This window comes from Thalassophryne amazonica, chromosome 14 (assembly GCF_902500255.1).
Source record: "Thalassophryne amazonica chromosome 14, fThaAma1.1, whole genome shotgun sequence".
Lineage (NCBI taxonomy): Eukaryota > Metazoa > Chordata > Actinopteri > Batrachoidiformes > Batrachoididae > Thalassophryne > Thalassophryne amazonica.
Window position 1 is genome coordinate 34546528 of NC_047116.1, and position 16943 is coordinate 34563470.

General features: G+C 41.4%; 1 protein-coding gene across 1 annotated transcript in view; it reads left to right on the forward strand.

Moving 5' to 3' along the window:
- Window positions 1–16943, forward strand: part of prpf40a (PRP40 pre-mRNA processing factor 40 homolog A) — a 38520-nt gene that overhangs the window by 16673 nt on the left and 4904 nt on the right. The window contains 9 exon segments of the mRNA XM_034186319.1: window positions 5095–5119; window positions 5369–5599; window positions 9352–9457; window positions 12868–12932; window positions 13335–13499; window positions 15758–15866; window positions 16036–16186; window positions 16290–16423; window positions 16734–16848. Of these exon segments, the coding sequence (XP_034042210.1) occupies window positions 5095–5119; window positions 5369–5599; window positions 9352–9457; window positions 12868–12932; window positions 13335–13499; window positions 15758–15866; window positions 16036–16186; window positions 16290–16423; window positions 16734–16848 (1101 nt within the window).

A 16943-nucleotide genomic window follows, 5' to 3' on the forward strand; every position in this document is an offset into this window, starting at 1 on the left:
CCCCCCACAGGATGCCTCGAAGGACACGGTCAAACACCTTCTCTAGATCCACAAAGCAAACTGGTTGGGCGAACTCCCATGAACCCTCGAGCACCCGATGGAGGGTGTAGAGCTGGTCCAGTGTGCTGCGACCAGGGCGAAAACCACACTGCTCCTGAATCCTAGGTTAGACTATTGGTCGAATTCTCCTCTCCAGTACTCTGGAATAGACCTTACCGGGGAGGCTGAGGAGTGTTATCCCCTGTAGTTCGAACACACCCTCCTGTCCCCCTTCTTAAACAGCGGGACGCCACCCCGGTCTGCCAATCCAGAGGCACTGTCCTCGACCGCTACGTGATCTTGCAGAGACGTGTCAACCAGGACAGTCCCACAACATCCAGAGACTTAAGGTACTCAGGACGGATTTCGTCCACCCCAGGAGCCTTGCCACCAAGGAGCTTTCTGACCACCTCGGTGACTTCGGCCTGGGTGATGGACGAGTCTGCCTCTGAGTCCCCAGTCTCTTCCTCTTCGGAAGACGTGACGATGGGATTGAGGAGATCCTCGAAGTATTCCTTCCACCGCCCGACAACATCCCCAGTCAGGGTCAACAGCTCCCCACCCCCGCTATAGACTGTGTCGGCGGAGAGCTGCTTCTGCCTCCTGAGGCGTTGGACGGTTTGCCAGAATTTCTTCGAGGCCGACCGATAGTCCTCCTCCATGGCCTCCCCGAACTCATCCCAGACCTGAGTTTTTGCCTCTGCCACCACACAGGCTGTGGCATGCTTGGCCTGCCGGTACCTGTCAGCTGCCTCCGGGGTCCCACCTACCAACAAAGACAAGTAGGACTCCTTCAGCTTGACGGCATCCCTTACTTCCGGCGTCCACCACCGGGTTCGGGGATTGCCGTCGCGACAGGCACTAGAGACCTTCGACCACAGTTACGGGCGGCTGCATCGACAGTGGAGGTGGAGAACATGGTTCTCTCGGACTCCATGTCTCCAACCTCCCCCGGGATGTGGGAGAAGCTCTCCCGGAGGTGGGAGTTGAAGACCTCGCTGACAGAGGGTTCCGACCGTCTTTCCCGCCAGACCCTCACGATACGTTTGGGCCTGCCAGGTCTGACCGGCTTCCTCCCCTGCGAGCAGATCCAACTCACCACCAGGTGGTGATCGGTCGACAGCTCAGCCCCTTTCTTTACCCGAGTTTCCATGACACGTGGCTGAATGTCAGATGATACAACTACAAAGTCGATCATCGACCTCCGGCTCAGGGTGTCCTGGTGTCATGTGCACTTATGGACACCCTTGTGCTCGAACATAGTGTTCATGATGGACAAACTGTGGCTAGCACAGAAGTCCAACTCGAGCCCCTCTCCAGGAGTTGGGTACCAGAGTCCAAGCTGTGCGTGGAGGTGAGCCTGACTATCTCTAGTCGGTACCTCTCAACCTCCCGCACAAGCTCAGGCTTCCCGCCCCCGCCCCCAGCGAGGTGATGTTCCACGTCCCAACAACCAGAGGCTGTGAGCACGGACCAGGCCGCCAGGCCATCCGCCCTCGACTGCCACCCAGTCCTCTCTGCACCCGACTCCCATGGCCCCCCTCTGCAGGTGGTGAACCCACAGGAGGGCAGTCTTAGTATGCATGTTAATATTACAACAATGTGAGATGGGCTGCAGTAAATGATCAGAAGTGTTGCTTCACTTTAGAAAATGAAATGACATGGCAAGGCCACAACATGCTTTACTGGCAGTAAAGTGAAAATTACCAAACAGAAAACTGAACCTCATGGAGGTGTTGTACATTGCTAAAGCTTTGAATTCCAACCAATTGCTACAGCAAAAGTTTTATCGCTTTTTAAGATCATTTGGGGCTACTTGCATTTAGTGGTCAAATAATATATCACACACTATTACGAGCCGAAGTCCACATAGCACAGTTTCTGTTGGCGTATAACAACAGTGTTAGTGTATGTAACTTGTATGTGTAGTTATGTCATAATGATGGCATGATTTCAGTTCTGTCTCACTCCTCTTCCATAGATAATTCATAGGCTCGTAAGAAAGTTCAATTAATACATTTCAACTTGGTTACAGCCGAGTAGACAGGGTGTTGTGTGGCTCCAGTGAAATCTTGACTATTTCCTGCAGTTAGAAGACAGTTTTAGTGCATGAGTGATGATCAGAGCAACATGCTGCCTGATGTTGAAAATAGTGCTGTAAAGTGATTTTAAAAATGCATTAATTACAAGCTTTTGATTATTTAATATAAACTAATCTTGTTTTTGTTTTTGTTTTTTAATTTCCCCTCATATTGCAAGACAAATACAGGGTACAAATATGTGGCTAACTGGGCAAGCTATGAACTTTGCAGAAATGGTCTATCATGAACATACTGAGCATGAGTTATTCCTGCACTACAAAGTGCATTTTCAAAAAAAAAATTGTCAGTTAAGCTGGTGGTGTGTGAGAGATGTAGCAATTTTCACTTTGCGTTTTTTTTTTTTTTTTTTGTGTGTGTGTGTGTGTGTGTGTGTGTGTGTGTGTGTGTGTGTGTGTGTGTGTGTGTGTGTGTGTGTGTGTGTGTGTGTGTGTGTGTGTATTTTGGAATAGGGCTGTAATCCTGCGTCATTGAGAGTGTGTTGGGGGGGTTTGGCTTTTCTTAATCTGAGGGGATGGGATATTTCTGTTACGTATGTCACAGAAATTTTAATTAAAATGTCAGTCATAAATTCTGCTTAAATCATGACAATATCTGTGAAAACACTCATAGAAATGTGGGACTTTGGAGATGTTGAACATTAAATATCAAACATGAAAATGTAAAAGATAAGTGATTAGGCACAATATGACCCCTTTATTAATTAGCTTATTGAAGCCAAGATGGTTTCATTTTCAGATCTGCCCACTGAACATTAAAATCTGGAAAAACATCATGAATCAAGCAGTTACACATAATTTAAAATCTGTAAGAGCTCTCTGTGGGCTTTACTTCGGTACTGTAGTCTTGTTTGAGGGTGGGTGATAGAGGGGTTAAATGAAAGAGCATATGACACAAAAAAAAAATACTTCTGGGTACAGTCTCATTATCACCCATTCACTCATCTGTCCGCTTTCTCTGAGTTTTTGGGCAAATTACATGGCAAACAAAGTGAAAATGCAAAGAAAAAGTGAAGATGTGGTGGAAAATGGACGTGTTGCAGTTTGTTTATGACCCGGAGCTCAAACATGTCGAGGTGGGAGACCGCAACCACTTTGTCCACCTTCAACTCCTCATTATTCACATTAAATCTTGCTAAAACTTATCGATACAACCTCTCGCATTTGCCTTCTCTTCCCTTCTGCACTGGGAACCGAAAAAAATTCACTTTTCGTAACTGCTTCTGTGATTGCAGCTGAAAACAAAACAGTACACCATCTTTCCGTGTGAAGTGATGCTGTTTTTCTGTTGTGTAAGGGCAGGCTGTGCCCAGAAGTGGTCAAATCTTATGATATCACGCAGGGGTTCAAACGAGACTGCGCTACCACATTAAAGACGAACCAGTGTTTCACCGCAAAATTGTTAATTTACGCACAAAATCTCCACATTTGAGATATGTCTGACAGTTATTAAAGCAAAATACTTTGGTATGAAAAGTATTTAACAGGTTTTTCATCTACGTGTGTTGCTTAGCAGCAGGAAAATTAATAAGGCTGTTTTTATTCCTCAATGTTGGAGAACATATAGCTAAATTGAGCACTGTGGATATACTGACTGTTATTTTTTTCCTTGGTGCAATTTAAATAAAAAAACAGTCTGGTCTGGTGCCATTGTTTAAACCAGGGGTGCTCAAGTTTGGTCCTCGAGAGCTACCTTCCTGATACTCTTAGTTGTCTCCCTGCTCCAACACACCTGAATCCAATGAGGCTCGCCTTTCATTGGATTCAGGTGTGTTGGAGCAGGGAGACAACTAAGAGTATCAGGAAGGTAGCTCTTGAGGACCAAACTTGAGCACCCCTGGTTTAAACCATCCAAAGGTACGTACATCCAAACCAGTTATTGCTCCGATAAACGCTCCTTATTTACAGACCAAGTCAGTGACATCAAAACAAAAAAGATCAAAATGTGATTAATTTGGATTTTAAAAAATGATGTGTTATAGGTCCTGTAATGAATTAATCTAAATTAATGTGTTATTTTGACAGCCATAGTTTAAAATGTTGATTTTCTTTGACGTGGAATGTTTTTGGATGAGCTTTCAACAGCATGATGAATGAAAAACCACCAGCTTTGTTTTAGTACTGGCATCATGCATTAATTAAGGCCCACTGACACTTGCACGACTTTGATGCCTGCACTCGCATGCCTTGTGTCATGCAAGAAAGTAAACTCGTCTTTAACTGGTGCAGGCTGAACGTGAGGGGGCGCTGGCACGTGCAATTGCACAAAGAGAATTTTGAAATGTTCAAAAAATCTTTCACGCATAAATGTCATGCAATATGGTGCGATCTGCTCGCCAACACTACGTGCAGCTCATCAAGTGGAATAAAGAAGAAGTGAATAGAGCAAGTGGTTGCTCTGTTCAGAACGCAGCTGATATGAACGATCATAACGAATGTTAATTGTCACAAACATACTTTTACAGCTGCACACAAGAAGGAAAGAACATGCAACTGTTTTACCAATGTAAACATGACAAATAATTACCTTTTTAGACTGTTCCAAATGCTTTCTCCAGCTCGTTCAGCACACGCGCAAATGGCTCCGGCTGGAGCGCTCCTCTGTGATTCAGGAAGCGATTAGAGGCATTTTCAGCGGCCAACTTGCAGAGAAAAGGATTAATCCACTGCAAAATAATTATTTTATATATGCAGCGTCCAGTGCGTGGCAGTCGGTGGAACAAAGCACGGCCTCCAGCTGGGAATACATCGGGTGGGATTGTCACAATGACGTGCGTGCATCAAAGTCATGCAAGTGTCCGGGGGCCTTTACTCTGACACTGTGGGTGTCATTAATATACAAAGCAGGACGCATGAATACAATAACACATGGTGGCTTCTTCAATGCATTTTTCTCCCCAGTGTGCTTTGATGTGGAAAAACTGCATAACAGCTCTGTGCTTTTGTTTTTTTTCCAGCCATGATCAAAGCAGAAGAAAATGGGTAAGACCTTGCTGTTTGTCTCGTATTAAGTTTTTCTACTCAGAAATCCTTTACAAAATTTTTAAGTCAGCATTTATTAAAATGCATATTATTTATTATTTGAAATTGCACATTATTTGATTAAAAAAACCTTGAAATTTCTGACACTATTTTAAAAAAAAAAAATCCCCCCTTACGGGTTTATTCTCAAGCTTGTGCTCAGCATAGTTTCTTCATTGTGATGGTTTTTGTTTGACTTGATCTTTTCAGGTCTGATAGCAAAACAGTAGAGACAGCAGCTCCTGGCACCACCCCAACTCCTGCTGTGCAAACAGATAATTCAGATGCTACAGCAGCTGTGATAGAGGCAGAACCTGTGACCACAGTCTCAGAAGATCCTGTGTCTCAGGCAGTGGCTGCACCTGTCAAAGCTGAGATCAAGACTGTGGATACACCTGTAGTTTCCTCAGAGAGCACAGCTGCCTCAGAGCCCACACCCAGGTAAAAACGGTTAATGTATGCAGTCCATTGTCAGGTCTGTGGTACAGATTGTGTAGCCATTAAAGGCTATAATGACAACAAGTATATAAAATTAGTAATGAGCAATAAGTAAGTAATAATCATTTAAAATAGTAATAGAACAGTAATAATCAGTTAAATGGCCTGAGGTGACTCATTTCTAGTGTAGTATTAGCTTACTGTATGCTTTATATACCTGTATAGTCAGTTTTCTTTAGACAAATCAGGAGATGGATACATGAACATTTCCAAGTCACTGAATATGTCTTGGACTTTATTTACATCTATTTTGAAGAAATACAAACCGTTCAGTGCTCAAAGGAAAGTTTGTGTGAAGAAGGTGGTTCTCAAAAGCTGAGTGACCATTGAAGAAGACAAGTGAGGAAAGCCACCAACTCTGAAAAAGTTATAGGCTTCTGTGGCTGCAATTGAAAAAAAATTTGCATAGTGAAGGTTTTGTTTCACCGCTCATAGCTTCGTAGTGGAATGGAACAGAGAAGGTTTTTCTTTCAACAAAACAGATCAAATCTAGGCTTGCATCTCTGATGCGTCTTCTGGTAATTGAACTTTTAAGTCTTATTTTTAAGAAATCCTCCTCTGTACCACTTCATCATTAAGCTGTTGAACTGGTGATTTTAATAAAACAAAACATTTCAAAATTTGGTGGCTTTCCTCACGTGTCTTCTTGCAGAGTCACTTACGTCAGTTACGTAGTGTTTGAGGACTGCTTCCTTCAGACAGAATTACCATGCAGTACTATCAGGGCCGTCGGACTGGGGGGGTAAAGGGTACTATGTATCCAGGGCCCAGAGCATGGGAGGGGGCCCACAAAAAACTGGCATTAAATACATTTTGGTGTTGCATTTTATTAATGTCCATACAATTAATGTTGTAAAAGAATATAATTAGAATGAATGTATAAATGTTGCGAAACATAATTCTGCTCTAACAATAATATTGAAAGATCTCTGAGGGCCCTTCCACCCCTGCACAGTTGTACAATGGTTTAGTCCAGGCGCACAGGCGGCACTCGCCCCCCCCCCCCCCCCCCCACCCACACACACACACACACACCAAACGGGATCTGACAGCATGAGGAGTGGTTTTTAGGTTGAAATAAGACACGTCTTTACTAAAAAAAAAAAAATAAATCAAAGTGCGGATTTCAAAAAAGAAGAGAAAAAAGAAAACTAAATGAGGGAAAACAGCTGCTAACCAAATTCTTTGAGAGATAGGTGAGCTCGAAAACTATCTTAACGCGCACGCAGGAAACTTGCTAATATCAGCACTGAGGACATATAAACTTCACAGTTTAACAGGGAAAGACACGATAAACCCACGGCGGTTTAGGTGGCAAAATAACTAAACAAGCAGCCGCAGCGCTGCTCATCTCCCCCCACGGGACACACAGTCCACGTGGGGGGAGAAAGGGCAGGAGGGGGACACGGAGCAGTGCGTGGCTACTGTGACGACGCAGGACAGGAACAGGACAGCTTGCTTCTGCTGCAAGAAAATCAAATGTCTTGACCCAGTCTCTCCTGACTTTCCACTGGTTGTTAGCGCATTTATGGCAAATTAATTACCCAAATGCTAAAAATAACTGCGTGCATTTAGCACTGTCCCTTTCATTATACGAGTATATGCGCAGATTTGGAAAAGTCTGTTTTATTACAAGGACAGAAAAAACATGCATTAGCCTGCTGTCTTCTGTGGGATATAATATGACCACAGTCCAGCTGCACACACACCTGCCTACAAAAGCACATGCACACACACAAATTGGTTAAACGTTTTACAATTTAAAAAAAAATGTGTTATCAGAATATAATATTAACATTATGAACCCCATGGCCTTTAGTTTAAGACAAAGCAGGAGGTGCTGGTCCATGTTCTGGCCCCTCATCTTGTCAAATCAAATTTATTAATTTGTATAGCACCAATTCACAATGAGATCGCCTCAAGGTGCTTCACACAGCATAATAAAAACAGAGAAAGTCGAATTCAAAATTTAAAAAGACAAAACCATAAAAGAACACAAGCAACGAGGATGTTAGTGAAGGTGAGCTTATGGCGCCACTTTACAAGCAAATTGTTTAACTAAAATGTAATTAAATTTTAGTAACATTTACAACATTTTTTTTCCTGTTTTGTCTATTTGCTTTTTACGATTACCTAATAAATGGTGTGTCTTTGTAGTCCCAGGAACCAAGGGACAGATAGAAGATGACTATACAAACTATACTATATTACAGAGAATTACAAAGTATACAGAAAAGGAATAGGGCTATTATGGTATGAATGCAGAGAGTAATATGAATGACCCTTTTTCCTTATTTTTTAACAAACACAAATATACTGCATTTATTTATTCAGTCTAATATTGTTAAGAAATAACAGGAATTACCTTGTTTTTTCAAATACAGGGTTATAAAATGTCATTTTATATTACTTCATAAAACAGTACAAGTTGTAGGTTAGGGGAGTAATATTCTGAAAGTCTGTTTATTAATATGGACTGAGTTTAGTGAATGACATTGACTGTAAGATGGGTAATCTGTTCTTTAATGTTTTGATTGTAGAATATTGTATTATGTATTTTTTTTCTTCACAAAGAGAATTACACACTGTTAAGCGATGAATTGCACTTTTATTTAATTACGTATTTTGGAAAATTGTGTTAAATTAGATATTTTGTTGTGACTGTAGATCTTATATCCCAAACCCTAATTTGTAGTCAAGTTAACATTGGGGTATATCTCTGTTAAAATGTGCGGAGATTGCACCATTTTTCTAGAAAATGCTGCAATTTGGTCCCCCAGACCCCCCAACTCAATATTGTTCCCCCAACTTTAAAAAGGGTTCTGACTCCCAGGTGTGATCTAAGACATACATGATTTAGACCTGGTTTGACTACGTATTAGAAATTTGGTGTTTCCGTTGATAAAAAAAAGAGCATAACAGTGTGTGTGTGGGGGGGGGGGGGGGGGTCGTCAATATGGCTAGTACCTAGGGCCCAGAATTTGGTGCTGCGCCCCTGAGTACTATAAAGTTTGTATTTCTTAAAGACTAATGCAAGGTAAGTCCAACCCATATTCAGGGACTTAGAAATGTTCATGTATCCATCCCGACTTGTCTGTTGAAAACTGCCAATAAAACTTATTATTTATGTGTGTTATACCAAAGGGGACCATTACTTATGCAGCCCATCATCTTGGCTTTGATTTAATTTGTATCAAGTTGTAGATATTTGATTTCAGTTTGAGCTTGAGGAGGATAATTTTATAAAAAATTTTATATAGAGAAGCCCAAATTACTTTTTGGGTTTGAAATGCCATAAACAAATTAAAAAGTGTAATAACCAAAGAGGGTGAATGCTTTTGCAAGGCAGTGTATGTGGCACTAATTTATATAGTTTTCTCTTCTCCCCCTCCACAAATCACACAGCTGTGGTAGGACTGTAATGCACATGTTGGGCGTATTTCATAAAACTGTTTTCTGTCCAAAGTCATTACAGCAGTCACTGTTACCCACTGTGGGTCCACTGTTGACACATTTCTTCAAAACCAGTCGCCACATTTTAGAGTTGCAGTAGCCACCAGGCGTATTTTAAACATGATTCCCCCCGGTTTGTTTACAGTTGAGAGAATGTGGTGAGCACACCTGCCACGTTTTCTTGAACCTGTGGTAGGGCGTGTGCCACTGGAGCGTAATGTGACACTTTTCTTTGCTTTCAGTGTGGAAGTTATTAAGGAAGAACGTCCTGAACTTCAGAAGAAAACGTACAAGTGGAACACAAAAGAGGAAGCCAAACAGGCCTTCAAAGAGCTGCTGAAGGAGAAAGTGAGTCTCTTTAGTGCGTGCTCGTGTTTCATGATGTTAAAAGCTGAAACTTCAGTGTGCTTAAAGGACATGTTACGGCATTCGCAGCAAACAGCTACAGAGACGTCCGAAAACAAAGTACTCGTGGGTACTCAGGTGTTTCCGACAAGTGACGTCGCAACTAGGAGTGTCCCAGCGTACGCTTGAATGGAATGCAACTGATAACATTAAGAGCGGAGGCACAGATTAATTCCGAAGTTCACCTAAGTGTGATGTCGTGTTATAACTCGTTTTTAATTGATAACTGTTCATTTTGCTGCAGTCAAATTAAAAGCTGTGGCTCCAAGAAGGTTGACGTGCACCTGCATGACCATGAGTCATAAACGCAGCCTGTCAGTAACCATCTCTGCTCCACGATCAGTTTTGTGCATGGTTAATTATGACTGTTGTTATCAATAAAATAACAAAATAATACATCTGCTGCTGGGGGAGAACGAGCTTCTCATCAGCTGCACAGCGTGCACACACAGTGAGCTTCGCAGCACACACATTCCAGCTCCAAATTTGCACTCTATCAAAGTTAAAAGAAGAAGAAAAGAAAAAGAAATCTAGCCAGAAAACACAAAAAGGGGTAAAATCCTGAACATGCCAGACTCACTGTCGTGTTATGGATTAATTTCCAAATGTAAACTTCACGTGATCAAAGAAGCGCACGCGTGTGTGAGAACGCTGCGGCTGCAGCTCTGCCTCTCTCAATCGTGGCACGTAAAAAAAAAAAAACGTCCTTGAACTCCTGGAAATAATGTATTCTGACCTTTTCCAATGTAACAAATCCATCTCTGTGTCCATGCAGTCTGTTTAAAAACAGTGTCAGATGTCCACACGTCCACATCATCTTCAGTAAACCAACATCGACACAAACAGCACGTAACCACACTTTAGGCTCCAAAATCAGACACTTTTAAAATTTAAGAGTTTTTGGGTGAAGCGGGTAGCCTCCTCTCTGTAAATCCAAGCCATCACGTTTGAACAGCAGCTCAAAAGTTTCATTTTCAGAGGGAGCAGGTTCGTTTCTCTCTGTTAGTCATTGTGATGCTTCTGTTTTGCTAATAACAATGTCACACACTGAAAAATGCAGAGGATTGCCGAGTGAGACGTTTTCCGGAAATGCACCTGCTAACGCTCAGAGTGAGAGGAATAAAATACATCAGAGATCACTAATTATTACCACGTGTGCAGAGACACTTAGAATCATGAGTTAGTCATCATTAGTTTCAGGCTTAGCCATATTGCTTCAATGCCATCCCTGAGTTTGTCAATGCATAGAAATTATTTTCCACTCTTACACATCAATGTCTGCCTGATATATTTTTGTAAATACTATTAGATGTCTTGACCGCATACTGGTCCTCTGCATTTGTAGTATTTATCTTGTTTTGGGGATTGGTGAGATTTTTTTATCAATACCATTATCGATTCTGCTTGTCCGGGTCTTTTATCGCTGCCCTTATCATTGCCTGATCAATTTTCTCTGTGGAAGAATGGTGGCCTACACAGGTTTTCAGGGTCATTGCAGCTGTTTTACTTATTGCTAGATACAGAGTTTGGCACTATGACATCAGACCTCACATCAAACGGGTTTTTGCAAAGTGGAACTGTCACTCATTGATAAGAGGAATTGATAGCTTCTGAAGCATAGAATTCCGATGGATTGAAAAATGTGGAACCGGTTCTCTCTTCCCATCCCTGTATTTCTATTTTGTGTCTCAGGGGGAAAATAACTAAATTAATGAATTCCTTACAATTAAGACTAGATGATTTTTATGCATTTTTTTTTTGTGGGTTTTTTTTTTTTTTTTTTTTAAAGTTCTGTTTTTGGTAATAGGTCCCACGGCGAAGTGAAAGTTACACTCAAGATGATGATTCTGAAATTTTCTGTCACACTAACAAATCGAACCTCCAAATTTTAAAACTGCCCATTCTCTTTGCTGATGTTTACTGATCTGCATGAAATGATGATCAGAGTCTGGTTGGCAGCAATTGTTTTCCACTCGTGTCTGCTTTAATATTTCTGAGGGGCCATGAGTGTCAGATTACTCATGTTTTACAAACATATACCAGTAGTTGGGAAAACTGATGAAAATCATTTGTCAACTACTTGGGTGTTGGCTAGTCATAATAAAGATGTCGTCGTTAGCTGCCAGAACCTTTCAGTTTCTTCAGATTTTTGTAGCCTGAACAATAAATAAGTTAATTACAGGCCAAAATAATACCTTGTATTGACTAATATGTTACTTATGAAATGCTCTTATAAAGATGATGAGCAGTTTGTTTTACAGTGAGCTTTCTGTTTTCATTCACAGCAGATTTTATTGATAACACTGGCCAACATTTTTTTTTTCTTGCATGGACTGAGAACTGATTTAGGCTAACTTTGAGGCGCTGAATCCAAATCTGAGCTCGTATTTCCTCTATCATGTCATGTTTTATTGCTGGATTATGCAAAAAGTTGCTCATTCATTCACGAGTTTGACGCCACTAATCATGCACAAACGCATAGTTTTTAAACCAGGTTTGCGAAATATGAACAAGAATCGTTTGTTGCACCGAAGAGGTGTGCAAGACTGCAGCTTTTGCTTCAGTGCTTGATACGAGAAATATGTTTTCATCTTTCAAAAACATGATGTGATTCGCAAAAAAAAAAAAATCTGTTGAAAAACTCCATGCAAGAAAAATCGTGTTGACCAATGTTATTTTTGTGCCCGTCTCCTGATGGTGAGTATTTACTGGCACTGTGTGTGCATTTCGATCTTGATCTCATGTCTGTCCCTCCTGTGCGCTCCTTGGAGGTCTTAGCACCCATTTTCAGTGCCACCTCCACCTCCTGCTGCTGCTGGTGTCAGTGGAGGGTGTGGGTGTATTCAGCAGCACAGTGGTTTGGCACCACCCGCCATGTCTGCTGCTATATTTGGTCCTTTTAATTTTGTGCACAGCGTGCTCCTCTGGGACTACTTGCCATTTTCAGAAGATCTTAATGGCGTCTTTATGATTAGCTTTATTATATAAAAGGTCGAGGATTAAGACTGTAAGAGAAAGTGGCACGCCTCAGTGAGTCAGAATAACTGACAACTGACGAGGCAGAGGCACACGCTGGAATCTGTTTATAATGAGTCAAGCATCGACTATCCAGGAGACGGGAAAGTGGCAGAAAGACCACTTCCACAAGTCCAGAGTGGCATTTCCACATCTGATAAGCTTGCATTGATTAGTAATTAGAAAAATACATTGCTCAGTGTAAACTTCACATCTCTGTGTTCCCCCTCTGTTCCTACAAAAAAAGTGTCTTTTTCTTTGAACTATTTGTTCATAATGTAAGTTGCACCACTCAGTTTGAGAGTATCGACTAATCTGTGTTGTTCTCTGTGCTTCAGGGTGTGGCATCAAACTCGTCTTGGGAACAAGCTATGAAAATGATTATCAATGATCCTCGTTACAGGTACGCTACTCTTCAGAGACCACGATTCTCTGCCTAATTCATGAAATAAAAATAATTGCTAAATTTTTGCCTTGGTTAGTTGGAGGACATAACGCATTGGAATGTTTGTAAGTTATCTTTGGGCCAGAATGTTATTTTGAATGTACTACTTTGTCCACAGTGGCAACAGCTAGCCTTTGGTGTTAGCTGCAAGGTATAAATGTATTGCCATAGTTTTGCATTTTGTCAAAGTATGTAGATGTTGATTATATTCCGGGTTTGGCATGAGAAGATTCAATGCATCAGTACATATTTTATAGCTTTAAAAAAGCAGCTATATTTGATTCTGGAAATAAACTATAGCTGCAGCTCTTGTAATCATATTCCTAGTAACAGATGCGTCTCTTTTGCTTCTTGCCAAAGCGCTCTTCCCAAACTGAGTGAGAAGAAGCAGGCGTTTAATGCCTATAAAGTCCAAACAGAAAAAGAAGAAAAGGAGGAGGCTCGGATCAAATACAAAGAGTCCAAAGAGACCTTTCAGAGGTTCTTGGAGAATCACGAGAAGATGACATCTACTACCAGATACAAGTAAGTACTGCGTGGACATCAGTTGTATTTTATTGTTTTTTTTATATATATATTTTGTAGGTCTGTGAGTTGTTGACATGGTTGTGCAAATGTACTCGGTGAAAAGTGGTGCATGCTTTGTGCGTGTTGCCATGAACTCAGGTCACTGCTGTTACCTGAACTCCTCAGACCTCTGTGCAAGTTTAATTCTGTCATAATAACTCTTGTTTGGTCACAAAATAACAGTGACCACATTTATGTGAGTTTGTGTTTCCTTCAACTTGATCTGTTTTGAATCTTAATTTAAGGCACAATTTTATCACGTAGTTTTTATCATTTTATAAAAATGTACAGCTACAAATGAGACACACGGCAGAGAATCATTTAAAAATTAGAAAATGAGGCCCATGTGGTTTAAAATGTTGCAGTTTTCATCTTTTGTGCTGCATGCGGCACATACGGGTAGTTCACTGGTGATCCGGGTGAATGTCGTCACCGGAGGCAGACAGCAGCAGTGGGCGGCTGACCTTGACGACCAGCCAGTATGAGAGCTGACAGGGGTTGTAGCTGAGGCTGGTCGAGGTGTGTGTGTGTGTGTGTGTGTGTGTGTGTGTGTGTGTGTGTGTGTGTGTGTGTGTGTGTGTGTGTGTGTGTGTGTGTGTGTGTGTGTACACCCTTAAGTTCAGTGTGTTAAGATGACTGCGGTGAGCGAGCGGGTCAGATGTGGACTTGGTCATGGAAAATCAGTGTTTTGGTCAAGCTGACAGCGTACTTCTGCTTTTTACAAGTTCCGCAGCACATTTTATGTTTATATTTTTGGACATTATTATTACGTAATTTTCATATACATACATACAGGCTATGAACCTGTGTTTAACTAGAAAGCGGAGAGAGCTTTTTTTTTGGCCTATGAAATGCTGCCATCTGGTGGGGAATCCTGTAAAAAAAATCCCACAAAAGATGCATTTGTGGAGCAACACGTACTTCATGACAAGAGCGCAGTATCATGTCTGTCACATTCTGTTGAATAGTGTTTCTGTTCTGTTGTTGCTGTAGTTGAAGGTAGGGTTTTACAGTGTATCACTGTAATTTAACACAAGTGGTAACCAGATCTATCACTGTACATTCATTTTTCTTAAACTTTCAACATAAATAGTACTAAAGTGGTATGAGAACTGAAGAGCAGCTGTGACTGTACACAGCTGTCTTAATTCAACATATTTCACATAATACAGAGGTATTTTACGAACTTTTATTGTTTAAAAAAGCTGCAATAAATAGAAAAATGCAAATTGTGTTCTCAAGCAAGATCAGTCTTTGAAAAACACATTCATGAAATATAATGAAATTAAGCTGCACAAAGTTACAATGTCGCCACTCAGTAGGATTTACTGATCAGTGCCAGTGTCAACAAAGTCCATACCATAGAACAAATATGTAATGACTATATGCTTTATTATACCATCCAACTCTAGTTGAAGGTCAAAGTGAGGTCTTTTTTTTCCATCTTTGTATGGATGAAGTCATTCTGATAAAAAGGTCAGTTTTTTTTTTTTTTTTATTTGAAGGAAAATGAATTGCCATCAACTTAAGAGGTATTCTTAGGTTCCACAGTGATTACAAAACACTAAAAGGTTTCAGCACACAGGTGATTTTATTTCAAGTTAAACAATTTATTAAATAGTTGTCAGAAACACAATAAACCAGCAGTTTGGATTAACTTTTGTCTATAGAAGCTACAACCGTAGAAAGATTTGGAATGAACCAAACTGGGAGGAGGGGAAAAAAAGTTGCAAACCTTGTGTGCCCCCCCCCAAAAAAAACCCAAGCATTGAAGGGGGAGAAAGGCCTTCTTTGTGTTCATGTTCACTTTTGTCCCCATTCTGCAGAGCTGTTTGTCCCATGGAGGTGCTTTTTATATCTGTGGATGTTGCCATGGCTAAACAAAAGCTGATATGGCCGCTGACCCATCAGTCAAATCCTCTTCTAGTTTGCTGTCCACATTGCCACGTACAAAGCTGTCATGTTGTTCTGGAGGAGGTTATTGTTCTGTTGACATCATATTTTGCCATGTTGTTGATGAATAGTGAATAAAAAAATGTCAGAAATTGAACTTGCAGGGTGCTGGGTCGGCTTCAGGGATGCTGCGGTGTTAATGCAGTAATGTCTTTGTGTTTGCTCTCAGCTGTAGTGTGGCTGTTTAGAGCAGACAGTCTCAGTTAACATGTTAATCCATTCAAAGGCTTTGTGGCTCATAAACTATAACATGTCTGACACAGGAAAGCAGAACAGATGTTTGGTGAGCTGGAGGTGTGGAGCTGTGTTCCAGAGAGAGACCGACTGGAGATCTATGAAGATGTTTTGTTCTACTTGGCCAAGAAAGAAAAGGTTTGTTCTGTTAATTATCACATTTCAGTATCTGGAGGGTTTTCAGTTCATCAAAATGACAAATTAACTGTTGAAATCTGGTTTGATGGTATCACACGCACTTTGCCTGAAACATTAACACAATGAACATCCTGTTTTTTGTTCTGCTGCACACTGACCTGTGCTTCAGGAACAAGCCAAGCAACTAAGGAAGAGAAACTGGGAAGCTCTCAAGAACATTTTGGACAACATGGCCAATGTCACCTACCGAACCACTTGGTCTGAGGCCCAGCAGTATCTGCTGGACAACCCCACCTTTGCAGAAGATGAGGAGCTGCAGAGTATGAGAGCAGAAACGGTTTTTATTTGCTTACTGTGGTTTGAAGTATTACTGTGTGCAAGCTGTGTCAGTGCTCCCTGTTTCTTTGTGTTTTCTGCTGAAAGACATGGACAAAGAGGATGCCCTCATTTGTTTTGAGGAGCACATCCGGGCTCTGGAGAAGGAGGAAGAGGAAGATAAACAGAAAACTCTTCTCAGGGAGAGGAGGCGCCAACGCAAAAACAGAGAGGCTTTCCAGGTGACCTGCAGCTGAGATAAAAGCATCTGTAACACAAACCGGTTTCATGTCATGCTGTGAAGGAAAAACTGAGACTTTGTACTTAATTTACTACTTACTTTAAATTAGTTAGCTCCACCCGTATTTTATTTTATTTTTGTGAGTAGAGCTCTAATGTGGTGAAATATTTCTGGGCCTCACTAACCCAGTGTGCTGTCAGCTGTAGTTTGCAGCTTGATCAGTCAGAGCTGCTGCTGAAGGTTCTTTGTGTTTTTCCTCAGTGATGCGATTTGCTGACCCAAATCCTTGTTTTATTGTTTTGTCTTAAAAGAAATTTCTGGATGAGCTCCATGACCACGGTCAGCTTCACTCCATGTCCGCCTGGATGGAGATGTACCCGACCCTGAGCTCAGACATCCGCTTTGCCAACATGCTGGGACAGCCGGGTAGGACACGCTGCATGCACCGCTGCACGTCGGCGTACAGCATGTGACACACAGACAGCAGTGCACAACATCTAAACACAATGTACACAGCTCAA